This window comes from Xenopus tropicalis, chromosome 8 (assembly GCF_000004195.4).
Source record: "Xenopus tropicalis strain Nigerian chromosome 8, UCB_Xtro_10.0, whole genome shotgun sequence".
Classification (NCBI taxonomy): domain Eukaryota; kingdom Metazoa; phylum Chordata; class Amphibia; order Anura; family Pipidae; genus Xenopus; species Xenopus tropicalis.
Window position 1 is genome coordinate 134783783 of NC_030684.2, and position 21686 is coordinate 134805468.

At 44.9% G+C, this 21686-nt stretch overlaps 1 protein-coding gene across 3 annotated transcripts in view; it reads right to left on the reverse strand.

Annotated features, from left to right (window-relative positions):
• The window catches only part of LOC101733623 (selection and upkeep of intraepithelial T-cells protein 2), a 29829-nt gene extending 13037 nt beyond the window's left edge, over positions 1-16792 (reverse strand). For 2 of the 3 annotated variants that reach the window (XM_004918932.4, XM_004918931.4), the window contains exons 1-3: positions 16614-16792; positions 7475-7578; positions 2891-3235 (exon numbers count right to left, since the gene is read on the reverse strand). In XM_004918932.4, coding sequence (XP_004918989.1) covers positions 2891-3235; positions 7475-7547 — 418 coding nt within the window. In that variant the 5' untranslated portion in view covers positions 7548-7578; positions 16614-16792. The remainder of the gene's footprint in view (positions 1-2890; positions 3236-7474; positions 7579-16613) is intronic. The other variant, XM_031891190.1, reaches the window with a different exon arrangement.
• Positions 16793-21686: the final 4894 nt, after the last annotated feature.

Sequence of the window (21686 nt, forward strand, 5' to 3'; positions counted from 1 at the left end):
GGGACGTAACGCACAGTTACGGTGCGGCAGCTTCACTGCGTCGGGTTCCTCTGTTACAGGGAACACAATGCCCACTGCGAACCCAGCCTAACTCTCACTGATAACTAATTAATTGGTAGTTTTAACTTAAAACTGCCAAAGAATGTGGTTTGTTTTGAACTGGTAAAGTTGCTGTTCCTGATTTTTATGCCAGCTATTACTATCCAGCCACTTGTTTAAATAAAAAAAAAAAAATAAAAAAAACAACTTGCTATTTTCATTGTGTTTGTCTTTTGCTTTAATTGGGCAATACAGTAGAGTATTGGCTTCCTAGCCAGTAGTTCTGTGGTTAAATGACATGTATGTCTCCTTCCTTTCCTTCAATGAATGTATAAAATACATTAGCATATTAAAAACAGAGGAGTCGGAGTCAGAATTATCAGAAACTGAGGAGTCAGAGAATTTATCTACCGACTCCACAGCCCTGATTTTGCTTACATTATGTTTCCTTTTATTTGGCAAAAAAATTATTTTTGGGGTTGACATGTCCTTTAAAGATGGATCAGCACTCTCTATTGTAACAGCCGGTTGCCAGACATTGGTTGCAAGCTCGGCATGCCCATAGATCATGTGCCTGGCCACCAAAAAAGCTGCCTCTGCAGCATCAGGGATTCTGGGTATATGAGCTAGATTGTGTTGGGCGTCTGGAACTCAAGCTTATAGTTAATCTTTAGGTGATATGAGAGCGATTTACATTCTTGCTGGTGGGATGGCATTGCGGGGAGATTACTAATCTCCCCGTCTGTCACCTCCCTTAAGGGGATTGTTTGTAACACTGCTTCCTTGAGAAACAGATTATGTGTTATAATGAGTAGCGCTGATCCATCTTTAACAGAGATATATATATATATAAAAATAATTAGTCTGCTTTCATTATGGTGGCAAAGATCACTTATAAAAATGCAGGGATTACTTTGAAAGTGTACTTTGGAGGTATAACTTCCATGTGTTTAGGTGTCTGGGGTTAGGGCCAGAACTACAGGTAATGCCTTGGCCCTGTCTGGGGAAAGCGAGCCATAAGCATAATGTTTAAATGATTCCCTTTTCTCTGTAATAATAAAACAGTACCTGTACTTGATCCCAACTAAGATATAATTACCCCTTATTGGGGGCAGAACAGCCCTATTGGGTTTATTTAATGGTTAAATGATTCCCTTTTCTCTGTAATAATAAAACAGTACCTGTACTTGATCCCAACTAAGATATAATTACCCCTTATTGGGGCAGAACAGCCCTATTGGGTTTATTTAATGGTTAAATGATTCCCTTTTCTCTGTAATAATAAAACAGTACCTGTACTTGATCCCAACTAAGATATAATTACCCCTTATTGGGGGCAGAACAGCCCTATTGGGTTTATTTAATAGTTAAATGATTCCCAAGGCAGAGTTCACCTTTAAGTTAACTTTTAATATGTTTAATATGTCAATTTCATTTTTTATCTTTTATAGTTTTTGAAATTATTTGCCTTCCTTTTCTGACTCTTTCCAGCTTTCAAATGGGGGTCACTGACCCCGGCAGCTAAAAATTATTGCCCCGTGAGGCAATTTTATCAATACTGTTACTTTTTTATTACTTATCATTCTATTCAGCCTCTCTACTATTCATATATCAGTCACTCTCAAACCACTCCCTGGTTACTAAGGACCCTAGAAACCAGATAACTGCTGAAATTCCAAACTGGAGGAGCTGTGGAACAAAATGTAAATTAAAAAACTACCAGAAATTTAAAAAAAATTAAGACCTATTGCAAATTGTCTAGAATTGCACTCTCTACATTATAGTGAAAGTTAACTCAAAGGTAAACAAAGGTGTCAGTCAAAATAGGCTTACTTTTGTAGGACATTTATTTTGGTTTTAGCCACTAGTCTATGTAAAGGAGAACCAATGCCACGCCAGGGCCCCCATCCCAAAATGCATCACTGGGCTGTGTCCCAGTGCTAGTGGCAACCGTTACTTCGGGCCGTATTACTTCTCTGTTTGGATCTCTATGATTAAAGCTGCGCATTCACCTAATTGGCAAATACAGAAATCCAAACAGGGAAAGGACATGATGAGGCCCACCAATAAAGCTGAGCAACTCTGTATTTCTCTCCATGATACAGGGCCACTGTCATTTTCTGGTATCTTTAATGACACAGTTTGGCAGGGAAGCCTGGGGGCCAATGTAATGGGGGCAAACTGTAGGGAAACCAAATCTATTCAAGATGTTGCTCTGCTGGGCAGTATTGTTTAGATATGTAGGTGCAGATGATACTTTGCATATGACAAATACCGTATATACTCGAATATAAGCCGAGGTACCTAATTTTACCTAAGAAAACTGGAAAAACTTATTGACTCAAGTATAAGCCTAGGGTGAGGAAATGCCGCAGCTACTGCTAAGTTTCTATAATCAAAATAAATACCAATAAAATTACATTAAATGAGGCATCATTGGGGTATATGTTTTTAAATATTTATTTCAAAGAAAAACAGTAAACTAGCGCTGTAAGCGGAGAAGAGGGTCAACAAAAACAATGAGTACTACCCCACGCTCAATGCGCATTGGCAAACTGGCAGCAGACCCAGTCCCGGAGGAGATGTAAGGGGGAATAAGTATTGCTAGTGGGAGCGGGCCAGGGCACTGGAGGGTCTGGTTGTGGGTGGACTAATTTGCACATAAAGGACAGAGGGTGCTAGTCTGGAGGGACCCATGGCACCCGACTCGAGTATAAGCCGAGGGTGACTTTTTCAGCATATTTTGGGTGTGAAAAACTAGGCTTATACTTGAGTATATACAGTATTGCCAGTAATATATCATTTTTGACAATAAAACAATAAGAATTCAGTTAAAACTCTGCTCACTTACCAGTAACCTGTAGCTGTACTGTTGCCATGCCGTGATGGTCACTGGACTCAACATAACAATGATATTCCCCAGAATCCTGAGCTGTGACGTTACGGATCTTTAAAGGGAAAATTCCCCTAGTGATGTTCTCTTTTAGCAGTTCTGTTCTGTCAGCAAACTGTGGCATCTGGGCTGTGTAATCGTCTTTCCTATTAATATAAAGATGAGCATAGGGCCGGTATATCTTTTTAAACCAACGGATTTCCATCTTCTCTCCATTCTTCTCAGGAGCCAGACGACAAGGTAACAGCACATCTGACCCAAGCACCACAGATACTGATGGTACTGATGAGACCTGAAACCTGACTGTAAAGCGTAAAGGCAATTAATTAACTTGAGTTATAAACAAGCATATAAAAAAAAGTTCAGACATGACAGAAGAAAAAAAATAAAACATCAGGTATGTACCAAATCTGTAATTTTAGAGTGTAGACACACAGAGCTACTAGTAGCAGCTACTTGTCACGGCTACTAAATGCCAGGAAATCCCCTGCCATAGACAATACTGAGAATTGCCTCTGCTAAACACACAGACAATTATCAGTAAATGATCAGCATTGTCTATTTTAGGAGCCATAACAAGTAGCTGCTAGTAGTAGCTCTGTGTGTCTTCACCCTTAAAGGAACAGTAACACCAAAAAATAAAAGTGTATAAAAGTAATTACAATATAATGTACTGTTGCCCTGCATTGCTACAACTAGTGCGTTTGCCTCAGAAAGACTACCAAGGGCTCTGGCACACGGGGAGATTAGTCGCCCGCGACAAAACTCCCTGTTCGCGGGCGACTAATCTCCCCGAGTTGCCTTCCCATGGCACACGCGGCTGCGCAATTTTGCGCAAATTGCCGAAAAAGCCTCGCGAGGCGACTAATCTCCCCATGTGCCAGAGCCCTAAGCTGCTGTGTAGCCCCGGGGGCAGCCATTCAAAGGAGAAAAGGCACAGGTTACTTAGCAGATAACAGAGAAACCCCCATTATATGGGGCTTATTTACTAGTTATCTGCTATGTAACCTGTGCCTTTTCTCCTTTTTTCCAGCTTGAATGGCTGCCCCCATGGCTACACAACAGCTTATTTATAGAGTAGCTTTTCTGTAGCAAAAACACCAGTTTTTTGCAGAGCAACAGCACATTATATTTTAATTACTTTAAAACACTTTAATTTTTTCATGTTACTGTTCCTTTAAGATTTGCCCGAATACCAAATCCTCCACAAATGATTCAACCAAACTGAAGAGTAAATTTGCATATTAAAATTTGAGAACATTATCAAAAATTAAAGTTTCAGTTGGTTAGTTATAGAATAACATTGTCATGTTGGAGCAGTAAGGCTCCACATAAAAAGTTTTCAATTTAGAAGTCTGCTTGGAAGCCACAATTGAAGGAAACCCCCCACAGTAGGGGTAATTCACAAATACCCCCTAAATGACACTGAAGTCGGGCTGGCTGGCGAGGTGTGAAGAGCCAGATTAAATCAACAAGGGTAACCAAATTATCCTACCTGTGCTACAGTGGGGGTCTGTCTCTTCTTAGCAGATTCTTAGCTAATATTTCTTGAGGCCCATAGAATAAATATCTTTTACTAAAGATAAAAATCATGGCGCCCAGCCATTAGCTTGTAGCTAGAGCTCCCCCCAGACTCCAAACACTCCCGATGTTATGATCCCTCGTGGGATTACCCAATATCCTGATAAAACCAGAATAATATGCGTTAGGCCTGGTGTGTTTGGTGTCTATGAACAGAGAATTCCATTTCCCACATAATGCTCATGGTTCTAGAATTCTGGTGAACACCCATAAGTATTTAAAGATAGCTGGAAAATAAAAATGTCAACAGAACAGCCAGTTATCAAATGGTGACCCGCCCTCACCTTTCTCATTGGATGGGGGGCGTGAACTTTATAAACTGGGGGTGTGAACCTTGTGACCTGTATATCAATGGCCCAGACAACTGGGAAGAGATATGCCTTTGGGGACCGAGCTGCTCGGGAGGTATATGTCGCTATTTCTCCGCCCCCCCGGAACAGGAATTACATAGGACCATTCTATTGGTGATGTATGTAGGTTTCTGCATTTTTATCCCTTTTTGTTTTATAACTGTTTTGCAACTTGTATGTCATTTTGTAACATTCACTGTTTTTATATAATATATGCACGGTCCAATTTGGATTATTAAATATAAAATTTAATACGTTTTTTCTTTGTGCTCTAAATGAACCTTTATGCCTTAAGGAGTGTGTATGTAAATGTGTTTTAACCCCTTGCTAGTTATAAGGAAAATGTGTCTGCTTAACCCTTTGTTTGCTTGCTGGAAAGTTGTGTGTTGTCTGTAGACTAACTTGCATTGTCTGCGAGAGTGCTTAGCTATGAAGTGCAATGTGCAGTGTGCAATAGAATCTTTAGACTTGGGTGCTTGCGGCCTTTAAACGCGGTGGTGGCAGTTATTAAAGGAACAGTAACACTAAAAAATAAAAATGTTTTAAAATAATTAAAATATAATGTACTGTTGCCCTGCACTGGTAAAAGTTGCGTGTTTGCTTCAGAAAGACTACTATAGTTAATAGAAATAGCTGCTGTGTAGCCATGGGGGCAGGTTACATAAGAAAATACCAGATAAACTGTGTAGAATACAATGGGAATCTGCTACTTATCTGTTATCTGCTTAGTAACCTGTGCCTTTTCTCCTTTTTTCAATTTAAATGGCTGCCCCCATGGCTACACAGCAGGGTATTTATATAAACTGCAGTAGTGTTTATGAAGAAAGCACACAACTTTTACCAGTGCAGAGCAATAGTATATAATATATTAATTATTTTTATACACTTTCATTTTTTGGTGTTACTGTTCCTTTAAGTTTAGGCGGGTTGGGGCTGTTTGGGGTTTGATTGCATGAGTTAGCGGAAAACTGAGTAGTTGATGTGTTAACCCTTACAGCTGCCCGCCTGGTCACATGCGTCTGTGGTAGCGTGACACATATCTTTAAGGGTTTAGATGTGACTGGCTGGACACGTAGGATTCACCTGAATACTGTTGAAATCAGAACTCTACTTCCTGCTTTACAGCTCTCCTAAGTAACCAATCAGTGACTTGAGGGGGGCCCCATATGGGACATAACTGTCAGTTAGTTGCTATTGAATCTGACCTGCGTACTCACAAACTAACTCACAATTATGTCCCATGTGCCCCCCCCTAAAGTCACCGACTATCAGCAGGAAGTAGAGTTCTGGCTATTATGTTAGACATCTGCCCACTCCAGCCTTTATAGATTACATTTCTGCCTAACTATATTGCAAATATTGTTTAATTTGTGCAGTCTGTCTATTTACCCATTTTCATTTTTACACTGAACTGTTCCTTTTAAACGAAAATCATCTATAAATAAACCAGTGCTGTCCAACTTCTGTTGTACCGAGGGCCGGAATTTTTCCGACCTACGTGGTGGAGGGCCGATAATGGAAGCCAGTTTTGACCACTCCCCTTTTTGAAACCGCACCCACTTGAAACCACACCCATGTTATCACATGACCATACCCATATTAATGGTTGTAGTACAGAAAAAACCTGCCATACTCTGCCTGCCCTACCCTGCCTGTGTGTGCCATACTCTGCCTTCCCTACCCTGCCTGTGCCATACTCTGCCTTCCCTACCCTGCCTGTGTGCCATACTTGGCTGGTTTGTGCCATACTTGGCCTGTGTGTGCTATACTCTGCCTGCCCTACCCTGCCTGTGTGTGCCATACTCTGCCTTCCCTACCCTGCCTGCGTGTGCCATACTTTCACTGTGTTTGCCATTCTTGGTTGGTTTGTGCCATACTCTGCCTGTGTGTGCCATACTCTGCCTTCCCTACCCTGCCTGTGTGTGCCATACTCTGCTTGCCCTATGATGCCTGTGTGTATGGCGCACACACAGGCAGCATACAGTGACACAATGCTGGCACTGCTCCTACAGTCTGCACAATAACTATATATTAAAAAAACTTTTTAATTGCAGTACCACCTCAGTATATGTTCTTTTTGTAGTGTGCAGGGATTATTTGTGGGTTTCTACTGCTCCTGAGGTGTGAACAGGGGAACAATATGGGTGATTACAGCCTGAGCCTGAGGTGTGAACACTGCAGGGGGTGAACAATACAGAGATTAAAAGGTGTGAACAACACAGGGAATTACATATTTAAACAATACAGCCTGATTACAGCCTGAATCTGAGGTGAGAACCATGCAGGGGGGCAGTTAATCTCAGTACTGATACCATTTAAAGTTTACACAAGAGTAAGCCATCAAAGCAGCCAGACAGGTGGGGGGCCACACAGAGGGGGGTCGCGGGCCGCCAGTTGGACAGCACTGAATAAACTATATCTTGGCAACAAACATCTTATTTTTATATAAGAAAGGTATTCATGATATAGTCCTGTAAAAAGCCATGAGTAACATCTGACCCCTGTTTATCTTCCTGTGGCCTGAGTTTATTTAATTTACAGTTATAGATTCTCCCTGATACATCAACAGCCACTACTACCATAAACAAATTCTGCGAATAAAATCACTTACCTGAAAGACATTCTGTATACAGCGACCAGAGAATGAAGGAGGCTATCATAATGTTGTTCATGATGGATTCCATAATAATCCCCAACAAGCTGGCTAACCTGCAACTGAGAAACAAACCAATATATAAATACATTTAACTATGATGCTGGATGGAATGAAGGGAGTATACCTGTTTAAAGGTTTGGCTGATCCCCAGTTCTATATAGAGCCATCTATTTATGAAACTGGCCAGACCGGGGGTGAGTGAGTGAGTGTAGGCCAGGCCAGGCCAGGCCAGACCGGGGGTGAGTGAGTGAGTGAGTGTAGGCCGGGCCAGACCGGGGGTGAGTGAGTGTAGGCCGGGCCAGACCGGGGGTGAGTGAGTGTAGGCCGGGCCAGACCGGGGGTGAGTGAGTGTAGGCCGGGCCAGACCGGGGGTGAGTGAGTGTAGGCCGGGCCAGACCGGGGGTGAGTGAGTGTAGGCCGGGCCAGACCGGGGGTGAGTGAGTGTAGGCCGGGCCAGACCGGGGGTGAGTGAGTGTAGGCCGGGCCAGACCGGGGGTGAGTGAGTGTAGGCCGGGCCAGACCGGGGGTGAGTGAGTGTAGGCCGGGCCAGACCGGGGGTGAGTGAGTGTAGGCCGGGCCAGACCGGGGGTGAGTGAGTGTAGGCCGGGCCAGACCGGGGGTGAGTGAGTGTAGGCCGGGCCAGACCGGGGGTGAGTGAGTGTAGGCCGGGCCAGACCGGGGGTGAGTGAGTGTAGGCCGGGCCAGACCGGGGGTGAGTGAGTGTAGGCCGGGCCAGACCGGGGGTGAGTGACACTGTTATATGGACAAACAATCCCTGGCCCTGCCCACCGCTGTGCCGTACCCTGCTTCCCCCTCCCAGAGCCATACTGTCCTGCTTTCCCCCCCCCAGAGCTGTTCTGGAGGAATGGAACAGCTCTTGGGGGACAAGATCAGCTGTAAGGGGGTGTGGGGGGGTGGGAGAACAAACAAACAACAAGTTACTTCTTTCATTTATGTACAAAATGATGAACTGCCATCAGAAAGCTATAGTGTATATAATAGTTTGCAGGGAGTTTTATATCCAAAGCTGGTGAGTCAGCGGGACTTGTTTCTGTTTCGTTCTGACTGTAACTCAGTTATAATCACTTTGTGAGGAGTAATGAGAGGATATGCCCAGATGTCATTTCAGGTTAGACACAGAGGAGAAACAATACATTCGTGGAATTCTATAGGACGCTATACACACAAACTCATAAACCCAATAAGGGTACGATACAAGACTTCCTGACTCAACACCCACTCCCTCCCCTTTATAACCCTGCTCTAGATAAATTAAACAAAGTTATCAAAGTTACATTTTAGTTAAATTTTAGTATGATGAGAGTGATATTCTTATTTGCAAATGGCCTTCATTTTTTACTTTTTGTAGTTTTTTAGTTATTTCATTTTCAGTTCAGGAGCTCTCCAGTTTGGAGTTTCACCAGCTATTTGGTTGCTAGAGTTCAAGTTACCATAGCAACCAGGGAGTGGTTTGGATGAGGGACTGGTATATGAATAGGAGAGGGACTGAATACAAAAGACAGTTACAAAAAGTAACAATGAAACTGTAGCCTCACAGAGCAATCGTTTTTGGCTGCCGGGGTCAGTGACCCCTCATTTAAAAACTGCAAATAGTTGGAAGAAAAGGCAAATAATTCAAAAACCTCTCTCTCTCACCTCCTATCCTTTCAAGAAAACTTTTACCCACTATAAAACATAAGGATCAGGTGGGGTTCACACCCTTCAGACAAGCAGGGGAATAATAATAATAATAATATCAGAAAGGTATTTAATATAATTCACCAGGCAAAAGCTAGTAACAGACAACTGGGAATCTTAGCACTAGTTATGGATAAAGCTTTTGATTCCCTTAACTGGGAATATCGTGAAGCTGTATTACGTTTACTGGAAATCGAAGGCTCCTTTTCTAAAATAGTTTGTTTATTACTTGCCCCCCACAGCTACTCTGAAATTACCCACATTTACACAGCAAACAATAGAAATACAGGAACAAGGCAAGGGTGCCCACTATCCCCAGCGTTATTTACTTTAGCAATGGAACCCTTGGCTATAGCAATTTGAAAGCACCAAAGCATTAAAGGCTACACAATAGCAGGGACAGAACACAAATGTTTGCAGATGACCTATTGCTTACCATAACTTTAACTACACTCCAAAATTTATTGACTCTAATCCAAGAATTTACTCAAGTATCAAATTAAACCAAGAAAAATTGAATTCATGCCTTGTGGACTCCCTAAGAATCTTACAAAACTTATTGACCTCAACTTACTTTCAACTTTTCAACTTGGGCCTTGCCCAAATTACTTTACTATTTAAAGGCCCTACCGATAGCAATTTCGCAGAAAGACCTACAGAATTTTCAGTGAACAATTATGTCCTTTGTCTGGGACAATAAAGGACCAAAAATTAAAAACAAAAAATGATGTATCTACATCGAAATAAAGGAGGCCATGGAGTCTCAAACCTACAACAATATTACAGAGCAGCAAGATGCGCTCAAATCCTCTTATTACATGGGGGAAAGCTTAGCCCCCCTGTGGGTAGAAATAGAATCCGATCCTGTAAACCCAGTCCCATTACCAAGTTTGCTTTGGAATCCAACCTACCAAATACACTACAATATAAACATGGCCTAGCATCAAAAATACTGGGTATGAACACAGAAACAGTCTTTTTCCTCCGGGCCAAGCTACTAAATTGTTTAAATGGTGGAGCCATCGAGGGATACTGTATGCACATCAACTCACAGATGGGACAAAACCTTTGCAACCCAAATAATGCACAAGTTCCCCCATGGAATTCTACCGTGCAATACAGATACACCACTTTAGTCAAAGACACTTTGAACTAGAGCTGGGCGGTATGACCAAAAATTTATATCACAGTATTTTTCAAAATTATATCGGTGTCACGGTATTTGAAAATCAGGCAAGTGAAGGATCGACACCAGAAAGTCGTAAGGTAAATCAGGCAGGCTTAGTTTCCCAGGCAAGGCCGCAGACAACATAGCACAGGAGGAGGCGTTTGATAGCTTTAAATACCCCCCACGCATGCGCGCACGCAAGGAGGCGCGCGAGACCGGGCCGCACGGGTGAGTACCCTGACACCCCGGTATTGCGGTATCTGAAAAATGAATATAGTTTTAAAAAAAAAAAAAAACACCGGTATTCGGTATTAAACGGTATATCGCCCAGGTCTACTTTGAACCATCTACAAAGTTTCCCTGATGACTAGAAAAACACTGACCATGTTGTACTATCATGTGAGCCACACACAATCCCAGGACAAACTTCAACACATGGTCAACTGGGAAAAAGATATTGGGACAACAGTCTCTCAGGAAATATGACTCAAACGTAACCAAACTATTTTTAAAGGAAGCTATAGTGTAACCATTATGGAAACATCACTTAAAGGAAAAAGAAAGTCAAAGTCACTTGGGGGTGCCAAAATGTTAGGCACCCCCAAGTGACTTTGACCACCTATCTTTAACCCCGGGCTGGTGCCCCTGTGCGGAGAGAACAGCACCAGCCCAGGGTAGCTGCCGGCGCTTCCTCCTTCCTATTCGCTGCGCACGCACGCACAGTAGAGTGAAAAGCCGAACTTAAACATTAAAGTCGGCTTTTCACTCTACTGCGCATGCCTGGCCGCAGGCATTCCAGCAAATGGAAGCCGGAAGGAGGAAGCGCTCCGCTCCAGGTGCCCCGGGCTGGTGCTGTTTTCTGCAAACAGGGGCGTCCAGGGTAGAAGGTAAGCGGTTAAAGTCACTTGGGTGTGTCTAACATTTTGGCACCCCCAAGTAACTTTACCTTTCATTCTTCTTTAAGTTGTTTCACAGAACACACTATGTATGGGAATACAGGGGTATGGGAGATAGCTCTCAGTACAAGTGAGGGAATACAGGGGTATGGGAGATAGCTCTCAGTACAAGTGAGGGAATACAGGGGTAGGGGAGATAGCTCTCAGTACAAGTGAGGGAATACAGGGGTAGGGGGGATAGCTCTCAGTACAAGTGAGGGAATACAGGGGTAGGGGGGATAGCTCTCAGTACAAGTGAGGGAATACAGGGGTAGGGGAGATAGCTCTCAGTACAAGTGAGGGAATACAGGGGTAGGGGGATAGCTCTCAGTACAAGTGAGGGAATACAGGGGTAGGGGAGATAGCTCTCAGTACAAGTGAGGGAATACAGGGGTAGGGGAGATAGCTCTCAGTACAAGTGAGGGAATACAGGGGTAGGGGAGATAGCTCTCAGTACAAGTGAGGGAATACAGGGGTATGGGAGATAGCTCTCAGTACAAGTGAGGGAATACAGGGGTAGGGGGGATAGCTCTCAGTACAAGTGAGGGAATACAGGGGTAGGGGAGATAGCTCTCAGTACAAGTGAGGGAATACAGGGGTATGGGGGATAGCTCTCAGTACAAGTGAGGGAATACAGGGGTAGGGGAGATAGCTCTCAGTACAAGTGAGGGAATACAGGGGTAGGGGAGATAGCTCTCAGTACAAGTGAGGGAATACAGGGGTATGGGGGATAGCTCTCAGTACAAGTGAGGGAATACAGGGGTAGGGGGGATAGCTCTCAGTACAAGTGAGGGAATACAGGGGTAGGGGAGATAGCTCTCAGTACAAGTGAGGGAATACAGGGGTAGGGGAGATAGCTCTCAGTACAAGTGAGGGAATACAGGGGTAGGGGAGATAGCTCTCAGTACAAGTGAGGGAATACAGGGGTAGGGGAGATAGCTCTCAGTACAAGTGAGGGAATACAGGGGTAGGGGAGATAGCTCTCAGTACAAGTGAGGGAATACAGGGGTAGGGGAGATAGCTCTCAGTACAAGTGAGGGAATACAGGGGTAGGGGGGATAGCTCTCAGTACAAGTGAGGGAATACAGGGGTAGGGGAGATAGCTCTCAGTACAAGTGAGGGAATACAGGGGTAGGGGAGATAGCTCTCAGTACAAGTGAGGGAATACAGGGGTAGGGGGATAGCTCTCAGTACAAGTGAGGGAATACAGGGGTAGGGGAGATAGCTCTCAGTACAAGTGAGGGAATACAGGGGTAGGGGGGATAGCTCTCAGTACAAGTGAGGGAATACAGGGGTAGGGGAGATAGCTCTCAGTACAAGTGAGGGAATACAGGGGTAGGGGGGATAGCTCTCAGTACAAGTGAGGGAATACAGGGGTAGGGGGGATAGCTCTCAGTACAAGTGAGGGAATACAGGGGTAGGGGAGATAGCTCTCAGTACAAGTGAGGGAATACAGGGGTAGGGGAGATAGCTCTCAGTACAAGTGAGGGAATACAGGGGTAGGGGAGATAGCTCTCAGTACAAGTGAGGGAATACAGGGGTAGGGAGATAGCTCTCAGTACAAGTGAGGGAATACAGGGGTAGGGGGGATAGCTCTCAGTACAAGTGAGGGAATACAGGGGTATGGGAGATAGCTCTCAGTACAAGTGAGGGAATACAGGGGTAGGGGGATAGCTCTCAGTACAAGTGAGGGAATACAGGGGTAGGGGGGATAGCTCTCAGTACAAGTGAGGGAATACAGGGGTAGGGGAGATAGCTCTCAGTACAAGTGAGGGAATACAGGGGTAGGGGAGATAGCTCTCAGTACAAGTGAGGGAATACAGGGGTAGGGGGGATAGCTCTCAGTACAAGTGAGGGAATACAGGGGTAGGGGGGATAGCTCTCAGTACAAGTGAGGGAATACAGGGGTAGGGGAGATAGCTCTCAGTACAAGTGAGGGAATACAGGGGTAGGGGGGATAGCTCTCAGTACAAGTGAGGGAATACAGGGGTATGGGAGATAGCTCTCAGTACAAGTGAGGGAATACAGGGGTAGGGGAGATAGCTCTCAGTACAAGTGAGGGAATACAGGGGTAGGGGAGATAGCTCTCAGTACAAGTGAGGGAATACAGGGGTAGGGGGGATAGCTCTCAGTACAAGTGAGGGAATACAGGGGTAGGGGGGATAGCTCTCAGTACAAGTGAGGGAATACAGGGGTAGGGGAGATAGCTCTCAGTACAAGTGAGGGAATACAGGGGTAGGGGGGATAGCTCTCAGTACAAGTGAGGGAATACAGGGGTAGGGGAGATAGCTCTCAGTACAAGTGAGGGAATACAGGGGTAGGGGAGATAGCTCTCAGTACAAGTGAGGGAATACAGGGGTAGGGGGGATAGCTCTCAGTACAAGTGAGGGAATACAGGGGTAGGGGGGATAGCTCTCAGTACAAGTGAGGGAATACAGGGGTAGGGGAGATAGCTCTCAGTACAAGTGAGGGAATACAGGGGTAGGGGGGATAGCTCTCAGTACAAGTGAGGGAATACAGGGGTAGGGGGGATAGCTCTCAGTACAAGTGAGGGAATACAGGGGTAGGGGGGATAGCTCTCAGTACAAGTGAGGGAATACAGGGGTAGGGGAGATAGCTCTCAGTACAAGTGAGGGAATACAGGGGTAGGGGGGATAGCTCTCAGTACAAGTGAGGGAATACAGGGGTAGGGGAGATAGCTCTCAGTACAAGTGAGGGAATACAGGGGTAGGGGAGATAGCTCTCAGTACAAGTGAGGGAATACAGGGGTAGGGGGATAGCTCTCAGTACAAGTGAGGGAATACAGGGGTAGGGGAGATAGCTCTCAGTACAAGTGAGGGAATACAGGGGTAGGGGGGATAGCTCTCAGTACAAGTGAGGGAATACAGGGGTATGGGAGATAGCTCTCAGTACAAGTGAGGGAATACAGGGGTAGGGGGATAGCTCTCAGTACAAGTGAGGGAATACAGGGGTAGGGGAGATAGCTCTCAGTACAAGTGAGGGAATACAGGGGTATGGGAGATAGCTCTTAGTACAAGTGAGGGAATACAGGGGTATGGGAGATAGCTCTCAGTAAAAGTTGCCCCAGGGACTGGGCCGATTGCCATCTTGGAGTCAGGAAGGAATTTTTTCCCCTCTGAGGCAAATTAGAGAGGCTTCAGATGGGGTTTTTGCCTTCCTCTGGATCAGCTAGTAGTTAGGCAGGTTATATATAGGCATTATGGTTGAACGTGATAGACGTATGTCTTTTTTCAACCTAACTTACTATGTAAGCACAATGATTGACACAACATATATACAGGGCCGCCATCAGGGGGGCACAGGGGGTACAGTCGTCCCGGGCACGGACGATTCAAACTTTAAAAGGGGGCCCGGCGGTGCTACAGTTTACTTAGTAGCTCGGGCCCCCTTTAATGAATTCCGGGCCCTGTCATTGGTGGTCAGCGGGTGATCCTATTGGTCGCGCCCCGTGGGTACGCACAGGGCGCAACCTTATAAAAGGGCTGGCGTCTTTCGGCACTCAGACTTGCAGAGGAACCGTCAACGAAGTACCTCGCCAGAGGAGCCGCCGCAGCCAAGGGGGGCTGGGCTGTGCTATTCCGTTCTGTGCAGGGCTGTGCTGGCTACCAATGTACAAGGGGGGCCCTGCTGGCTACCAATGTACTAGGGGGGGCCCTGCTGGCTACCAATGTACTAGGGGGGGCCCTGCTGGCTACCAATGAACTAGGGGGGGCCCTGCTGGCTACCAGTGTACAAGGGGGGGGCCTGCTGGCTACCAGTGTACAAGGGGGGGCACTGCTGGCTACCAGTGTACAAGGGGGGGGCCCTGCTGGCTACCAGTGTACAAGGGGGGGGCCCTGCTGGCTACCAGTGTACAAGGGGGGGCCCTGCTGGCTACCAGTGTACAAGGGGGGGCACTGCTGGCTACCAGTGTACAAGGGGGGGGCACTGCTGGCTACCAGTGTACAAGGGGGGGCACTGCTGGCTACCAATGTACAAGGGGGGGCACTGCTGGCTACCAGTGTACAAGGGGGGGCACTGCTGGCTACCAGTGTACAAGGGGGGGCACTGCTGGCTACCAGTGTACAAGGGGGGGCACTGCTGGCTACCAGTGTACAAGGGGGGGCACTGCTGGCTACCAGTGTACAAGGGGGGGCACTGCTGGCTACCAGTGTACAAGGGGGGGCACTGCTGGCTACCAGTGTACAAGGGGGGGCACTGCTGGCTACCAGTGTACAAGGGGGGGCACTGCTGGCTACCAGTGTACAAGGGGGGGGGCCCTGCTGGCTACCAGTGTACAAGGGGGGGGCCCTGCTGGCTACCAATGTCTCATGTCCGTGAGTCCTTTGTACTGGTGGGAGGGGGCCCCAGAAAATTTTGTTGTGAGGGGCCCCGTGATTTCTAATGGCGGCCCTGCATATATATATATGGCAGGTAGTCGGATTCACACTGCAGCCCAATAAAAGTTTAACATATTATCACAAAAGTCCAAGATAATATCAAAAACATACATACTAATGAACCCCTCAAATACCAATTGGACAACAAGATGGAACTATATATCAAAATAAGTTATACTTGCAGCGCCGGATTTCTAAATGACGCGCCCCGAGGCCGTCCCAATTCGGCGCCCCCTACCGCCCCCACCCGCCGTGCGAGCGCGCATGCGCAAACCACCTCCTCCTTCCCTGCCGCCGCGCTAACGCGCATGCGCCAAAGTTAAAACTCCCATACGGAGCAGTGGGGAGAGGTCCCCATTGCTCCGTATGGGAGCAAAATTTTAAAAATTTGCGTGCGGCGGGGCGGCATGCCGCCCCTATGTTTATGCCGCCCTAGGCCCGGGCCTTTGTGGCGTCGCCACAAATCCGGGCCTGTATACTTGGATACTCCCAATGAGAGCATTTCTCACACACAAAGCTATGGGTAGGGCCCCCCTATTGTTGGTTATCATAATGTTAAACACTGGGTACTTTAATGGTAACTCATTTTATTCTGTCCTTTATCTTTAGCCTGTTTGGTACTGAACAGCCATATAAAGAGGCAACATGTGATAGGGCCCAGCGTGCATAGTGTTCATCATCACTGTTACTATTTTTTCTCTCTTTTCTTACTTGTACTTTATCCAATATACTATGTGACAAGCATTGCTGGAGATTTGGGGAAAAGTTTCAACCTTCATTATTTGTTAAATTAATGTGGGATTTGTAGTCCAGCAATAAGGGAGTAAAGTTTGGACCGGTCCCGGGCAGCCCTCCCGGTTATAAGGAGAATAGTGGGACAGGGAATCACTTACTGAGCAGATGTGAGTGCGTATAGGGGCCCAGCGGTACCGGCACACTGTCACTTCCGAACCCGGAAACCGAGCTCCTGAATCCCCGGGCAGAACTGTCCGACACTAACAGCTTGTGACAACACTTCTAAACTTAACCGCAAATCCCCGCCCCTTACTGTGCATGCACTGCCTCTTGGACTACATTCATACGCGCCCTATATGTAAATGAAGCGGCTGGAGAGTCACGTGGTGCAATAATAGGTGTGGGCGTGTGTGCATGTAGTTGTTAGGCTCAGTGTGATTGGTGCTTTCCGTTAAAACAAGTTTTAGAAGGAGGAGCCAGCGCTACTGGGTGTGTCAGTCAGTCAGTCAGGGTCACTAACCCGACAATTCGGGAACCTGTAGAAAGGGAGTGGGCTATACAGTAAATACTATTATTCCTAGCGTTTGCCTCATGTATTACTTTCTATAGCGCAGAGTTTATTCCCCGGGGCAAATTCAGCTACAATGGGAGGGGAGCCTGGCGGGGCGAGTTTCCCTTTATTATTAGGTACAACTCCCATTCTCTTATTTTCCCCTTATAAATGATATTGGTATCAGCTATCATATCTACCTGCTCGGTTAAATACCAGAAATGTATATATATAGGGAGTGTTGCCTAATGGCACTATTTTCTAGTTACAAGTGGTGTCTTAACTTCTTAAAGGGGAACTATCGTGAAAATCAAATTTCCCAGATGGAAAGATATGATGAAAATAATAATTTTCTCAAATATATTTGTTGACCAAATATGCTTACTTTTTAAATAATATTACAGACTGTTAGGGTCCTTTCTCTGAGAGCCAGTTCAAGTCATTGCTGAATGGGGAAGTCCCGCCCTCCCCTATACTGAAGGCAAAGCATTCTCCCACCAACTGTATACCCTTCTGGTACTTATAATAACACACAATCTTTGAACATTTGTACTCTTTTACTTCAGGGATATTTCCTAAGGAGAAATTTTAGTTTACCCAGGAAAACAATATATTTCAGGACAACCTAAGTTTTCAAAATATGCTAGAATTTTTGTGTAATTCCACTTCTGTAAAAAGATATAGACTTCTAAATGTCTAAAAAAAGGAAGAAAAATAATATTTTCCATAATATAAACACACATATCAGAAACATGAATTATTTTATGCACGAATATACAACTGATTTGGAAAGTCCCATGTCTCCTGAACATGCCAATACCAAATATATATAGTTTTATGGAGATTTCTCACTTGTATAGGTCACAAACTCCCAGCAGTACCTACTAACTACCCAAAGCACTGCCAGAAAGCTGCATACTTCAGATTTCAAGGCCAAATATTCCACTTACAGTACAGTTCTTACTTACAGTGACTTAGGGGGGCTGGAGGAGGAAGCTCTAACAGCAGACACGAGTGTGAACTGTTCTTCTGTCGCAGGACTGACTTGCCAGCCCCCATGGCTTATTGCCTATTGCAGGGATATCCAACCTTTTATACCCGTGAGCCACATTCAAATGGAAAATGCTTTGGAGAGCAACACAAGTATGAAAAAAGTTCCTGGAGGTGCCAATGAGAGCTATTATTGGCTATTTGATAGCCCCTATGTTGACTGGCAGCCTACAGGGGGTTCTGTTTGGAAATTACACTGGGTTTTTATGCAACTAAAACTTGCCTCCTAACCAGAAATTCATACACAAGCACCTGCTTTGAGGCCACTGAGAGCAACATCCAAAGGGTTGGCAAGCAAAATGTTGCTCCTGAGCCACTGGTTGGGGATCACTGGTCTAGGGGGTTGGGGGCACACCAGACTTTCAGTGCAGAGAGAGGACAATGAAATGCGAAGCACGTATGTGATATGTGCTTGGCAGGCAGAGCTTTTTCTTCAAGCATGTATCACATACGGGCAGTAAAAGCGTTAAAAGCTGCATTTCCACCCGGAAGTGTTGCAGAACGTAGAATCTGCTATCTGTGGCACTTCAGTCCTTTTATTCACAGAACATAGGTTCTACATTCGGTGGCACTTCAAGGGTTAAAGTTTTGTAGTGTGCATGTGGTCATGTGCACATGGTGCTTGCCACCTCAACATTACCAATATCCACAGAATATAGTTTGGTGCGCTTAAAACTTTAATATATACAATTTAAAATTAAAATATAATGGGGACAACCAAAATAAAAATGAATATAAAAATGTATTACCCTTCTCAGACGCACTCACAAAACTCCTGCTCTCCCCTGACTCCGCCCCCCAACATAAAACTTCCGCTCTCCCTGCCCTGACCCAGCCACCTCCATCCTAAAAGGCGCGTGTAAAGCGAGCACTGGGAAGCACATAGCACAGTGGGTTCCTTGTTCCCTGCCTGCCTGATAACACTCCCTGAAAAACAGACCCAGCCCCCACTTTTAAATTGTGTTCAGCCTGCATCGGTGGTTCAGTGGCTTCAAAAGTTCCATTCTCGCCTCAGTCAAATTTACACACAGCTCCTCTCCTTCCTCAACATCCCCCCCCCCAGAAAACATGTGAAAAGTCAGGATCGTAACTCAGTCGTAACCCTGTCACACATCTCGCAAGTGTTAGATGCGCTGCTCCAGTTTGAATTTCCCGCACATCTAACACTTGCAAGTCTCAGAACTCTCATAGAAACAAATGTGCGACAGGGTTACACCTGTAATGGCCCCCAGGGTTTGTTACCATGAAAGTACAAGGAGCCGGCAGCTGCTCACTCTCTTCTTTAGGTTTCTTACTGGGCAAAAGGCAGGGTAGTTGGGCGAATATACTCCAATAATATATAAATATACTCTAATGGCCTCTCCAGATTCTCTTATCTTGAATGCAGTAACATGGGCGCTGAGTCTCAGGCTCCGAGCAGAGATTTCCTACTCTGCTTCTATCTGCTTAGATTGGGGACCAGAGACTGGTTCCTGTGCTTCTTTTATTTGAAATGATGCACCTACTCTGTTCCTATTGAAACAAACTGATCTTTTCTGCAGCTACTTTATATTATGTACAATGTGTTACCTTCTATTTGCTACTATTGTAGATTGTAAGCTCTTTTGGGCAGGGCTCTCTTCCCCTCCTGTATCGGTTATTGATTGCTTTATATGTTACTCTGTATGTCCAATGTATGTAACCCACATATTGTACAGCGCTGCGGGATATGTTGGCGCTTTATAAATAAATAATAATAATAATAATAATGTAGAGTGTAAGCTCTTTTGGGCAGGGCTCTCTTCCCCTCCTGTATCGGTTATTGATTGCTTTATATGTTACTCTGTATGCCCAATGTATGTAACCCACTTATTGTACAGCGCTGCGGGGTATGTTGGCGCTTTATAAATAAATGTTAATAATAATAATAATGTAGATTGTAAGCTCTTTTGGGCAGGGCTCCCTTCACCTCTTGTATCGGTTACTGATTGCTTTATATGTTACTCTGTATGTCCCAATGTATGGAACCCACTTATTGTACAGCGCTGCGGGATATGTTGGCGCTTTATAAATAAATGTTAATAATAATAATGTCTCTATCTGGTTGGGTAACTTGCTGCCTGATGAAGTGTGTTGCTCTCTGTCTGGGCCCCTCACTCCTGCCTCTTCCAACTCTCCCCCTACCCCTGTGGGCTTATCTTGGTTTCAGTAACTGGACTATTGACTTACTCCTTTATTTCTCCAGCTATCCGGATATCCTAGCTGTAGGCAACAACCGGGCGAGCTATACAGCTGATACTTGTTGCTCTATTCTGAGCGCTTCCATACAGGCTCTGCTACAGCCTCTCCCATGATCCAGCCATTGATAAACAACAGTTTGCTATGTCCAACCAAACCTTCATAATATCTTTGTTTAATAGCTGGGCACGGTGCCATGGTATAGGTAGGTTCCGACGCTCGTACTTGTGCACCATCCGTGCTTCCATTGGACCCTGAACACTGTATTATATTTTAATATATATTGATGAACAGCCGGGGCGCAGGTGTTGATAGCACTTTATTCTTGCCCCTACAGAGCAACAATACCCGTCTATATGGAGGCACATCCGCCATTCTTACCATTTTTTTTCTCTCTTTGGAGGCTTCATTGTCTCCACTTCATTTAGCAACTTTTGTTTGTTTTTTATTCATTGTATAGAATGGATATAATGTCTTTTATTTGCACTTAGTAACGTCACCATTTTCGCGCCAACATGTGTTTATCAGTGTGCCCACTTTGTTCCACTACTGCTCTGAGAAAGGCTGCGGAGGCAGCCGAAACGTTAGATGTATTTTTGAATAAATCTCATTGGTCACATTGAGACCTGCGAGTGCGGCACAGCCTTTCTATTTACGGACTGCACCCAGGCACAAGAGACTTTACTTTAGACGTGAGTGCCTGTTTATACGCATATTATATATATATTTATACCTATAAACAGGGCCAGCACACCATTACACATCAATCCTTCTATTTATTCACCGTGCATTCCAACGTTTCAGTCCCTCCTGGGACCTGTATCAAGGACATTGTGCAAGTGAAAAATACAAACTTAAATAGTACAAAAACTTGAAAAAACCTCTAGTGACATCATAATTTGCAGAAACTCATTATCCAATGCCATCACAGTGCAAATCATATAATTAACCAATCCAATGGTACATAGTGTTACTAAATGAAATAGTCAGTGTAATTTCTCTCTCTCACCAGTAGGTGCCAGTATACGTTTGTGTGACTTTTCCAGTTTGAAATCCGTGTCATACTCATATAGCCATAGAATGTGCTTATTGTGTAAAACATCTATAACAGAAATAATTTTTTTTTTTTTTTTTTTATAAAAAATACAATTCCCTCATTTCAAACTGATGTTAGCCACCTTGACTACATATTCACACAGTTTATTCAACCGAGGAAACAGCTAAGCACCAATTGCTCATTGAGGGGCCACAAAATTTTTTTATTTCTGTTATAGATTGTTTTACACATCTGCAAAATGGAGGCCCAAACGCATAGGCAGAGAATAATATATATTTATGGCGCATACACATGTATAGTTGTGGGTTTTGGTGGGGCATTTTCGAGACGTTTTTCTTTCGGATTCTTTGATAAATA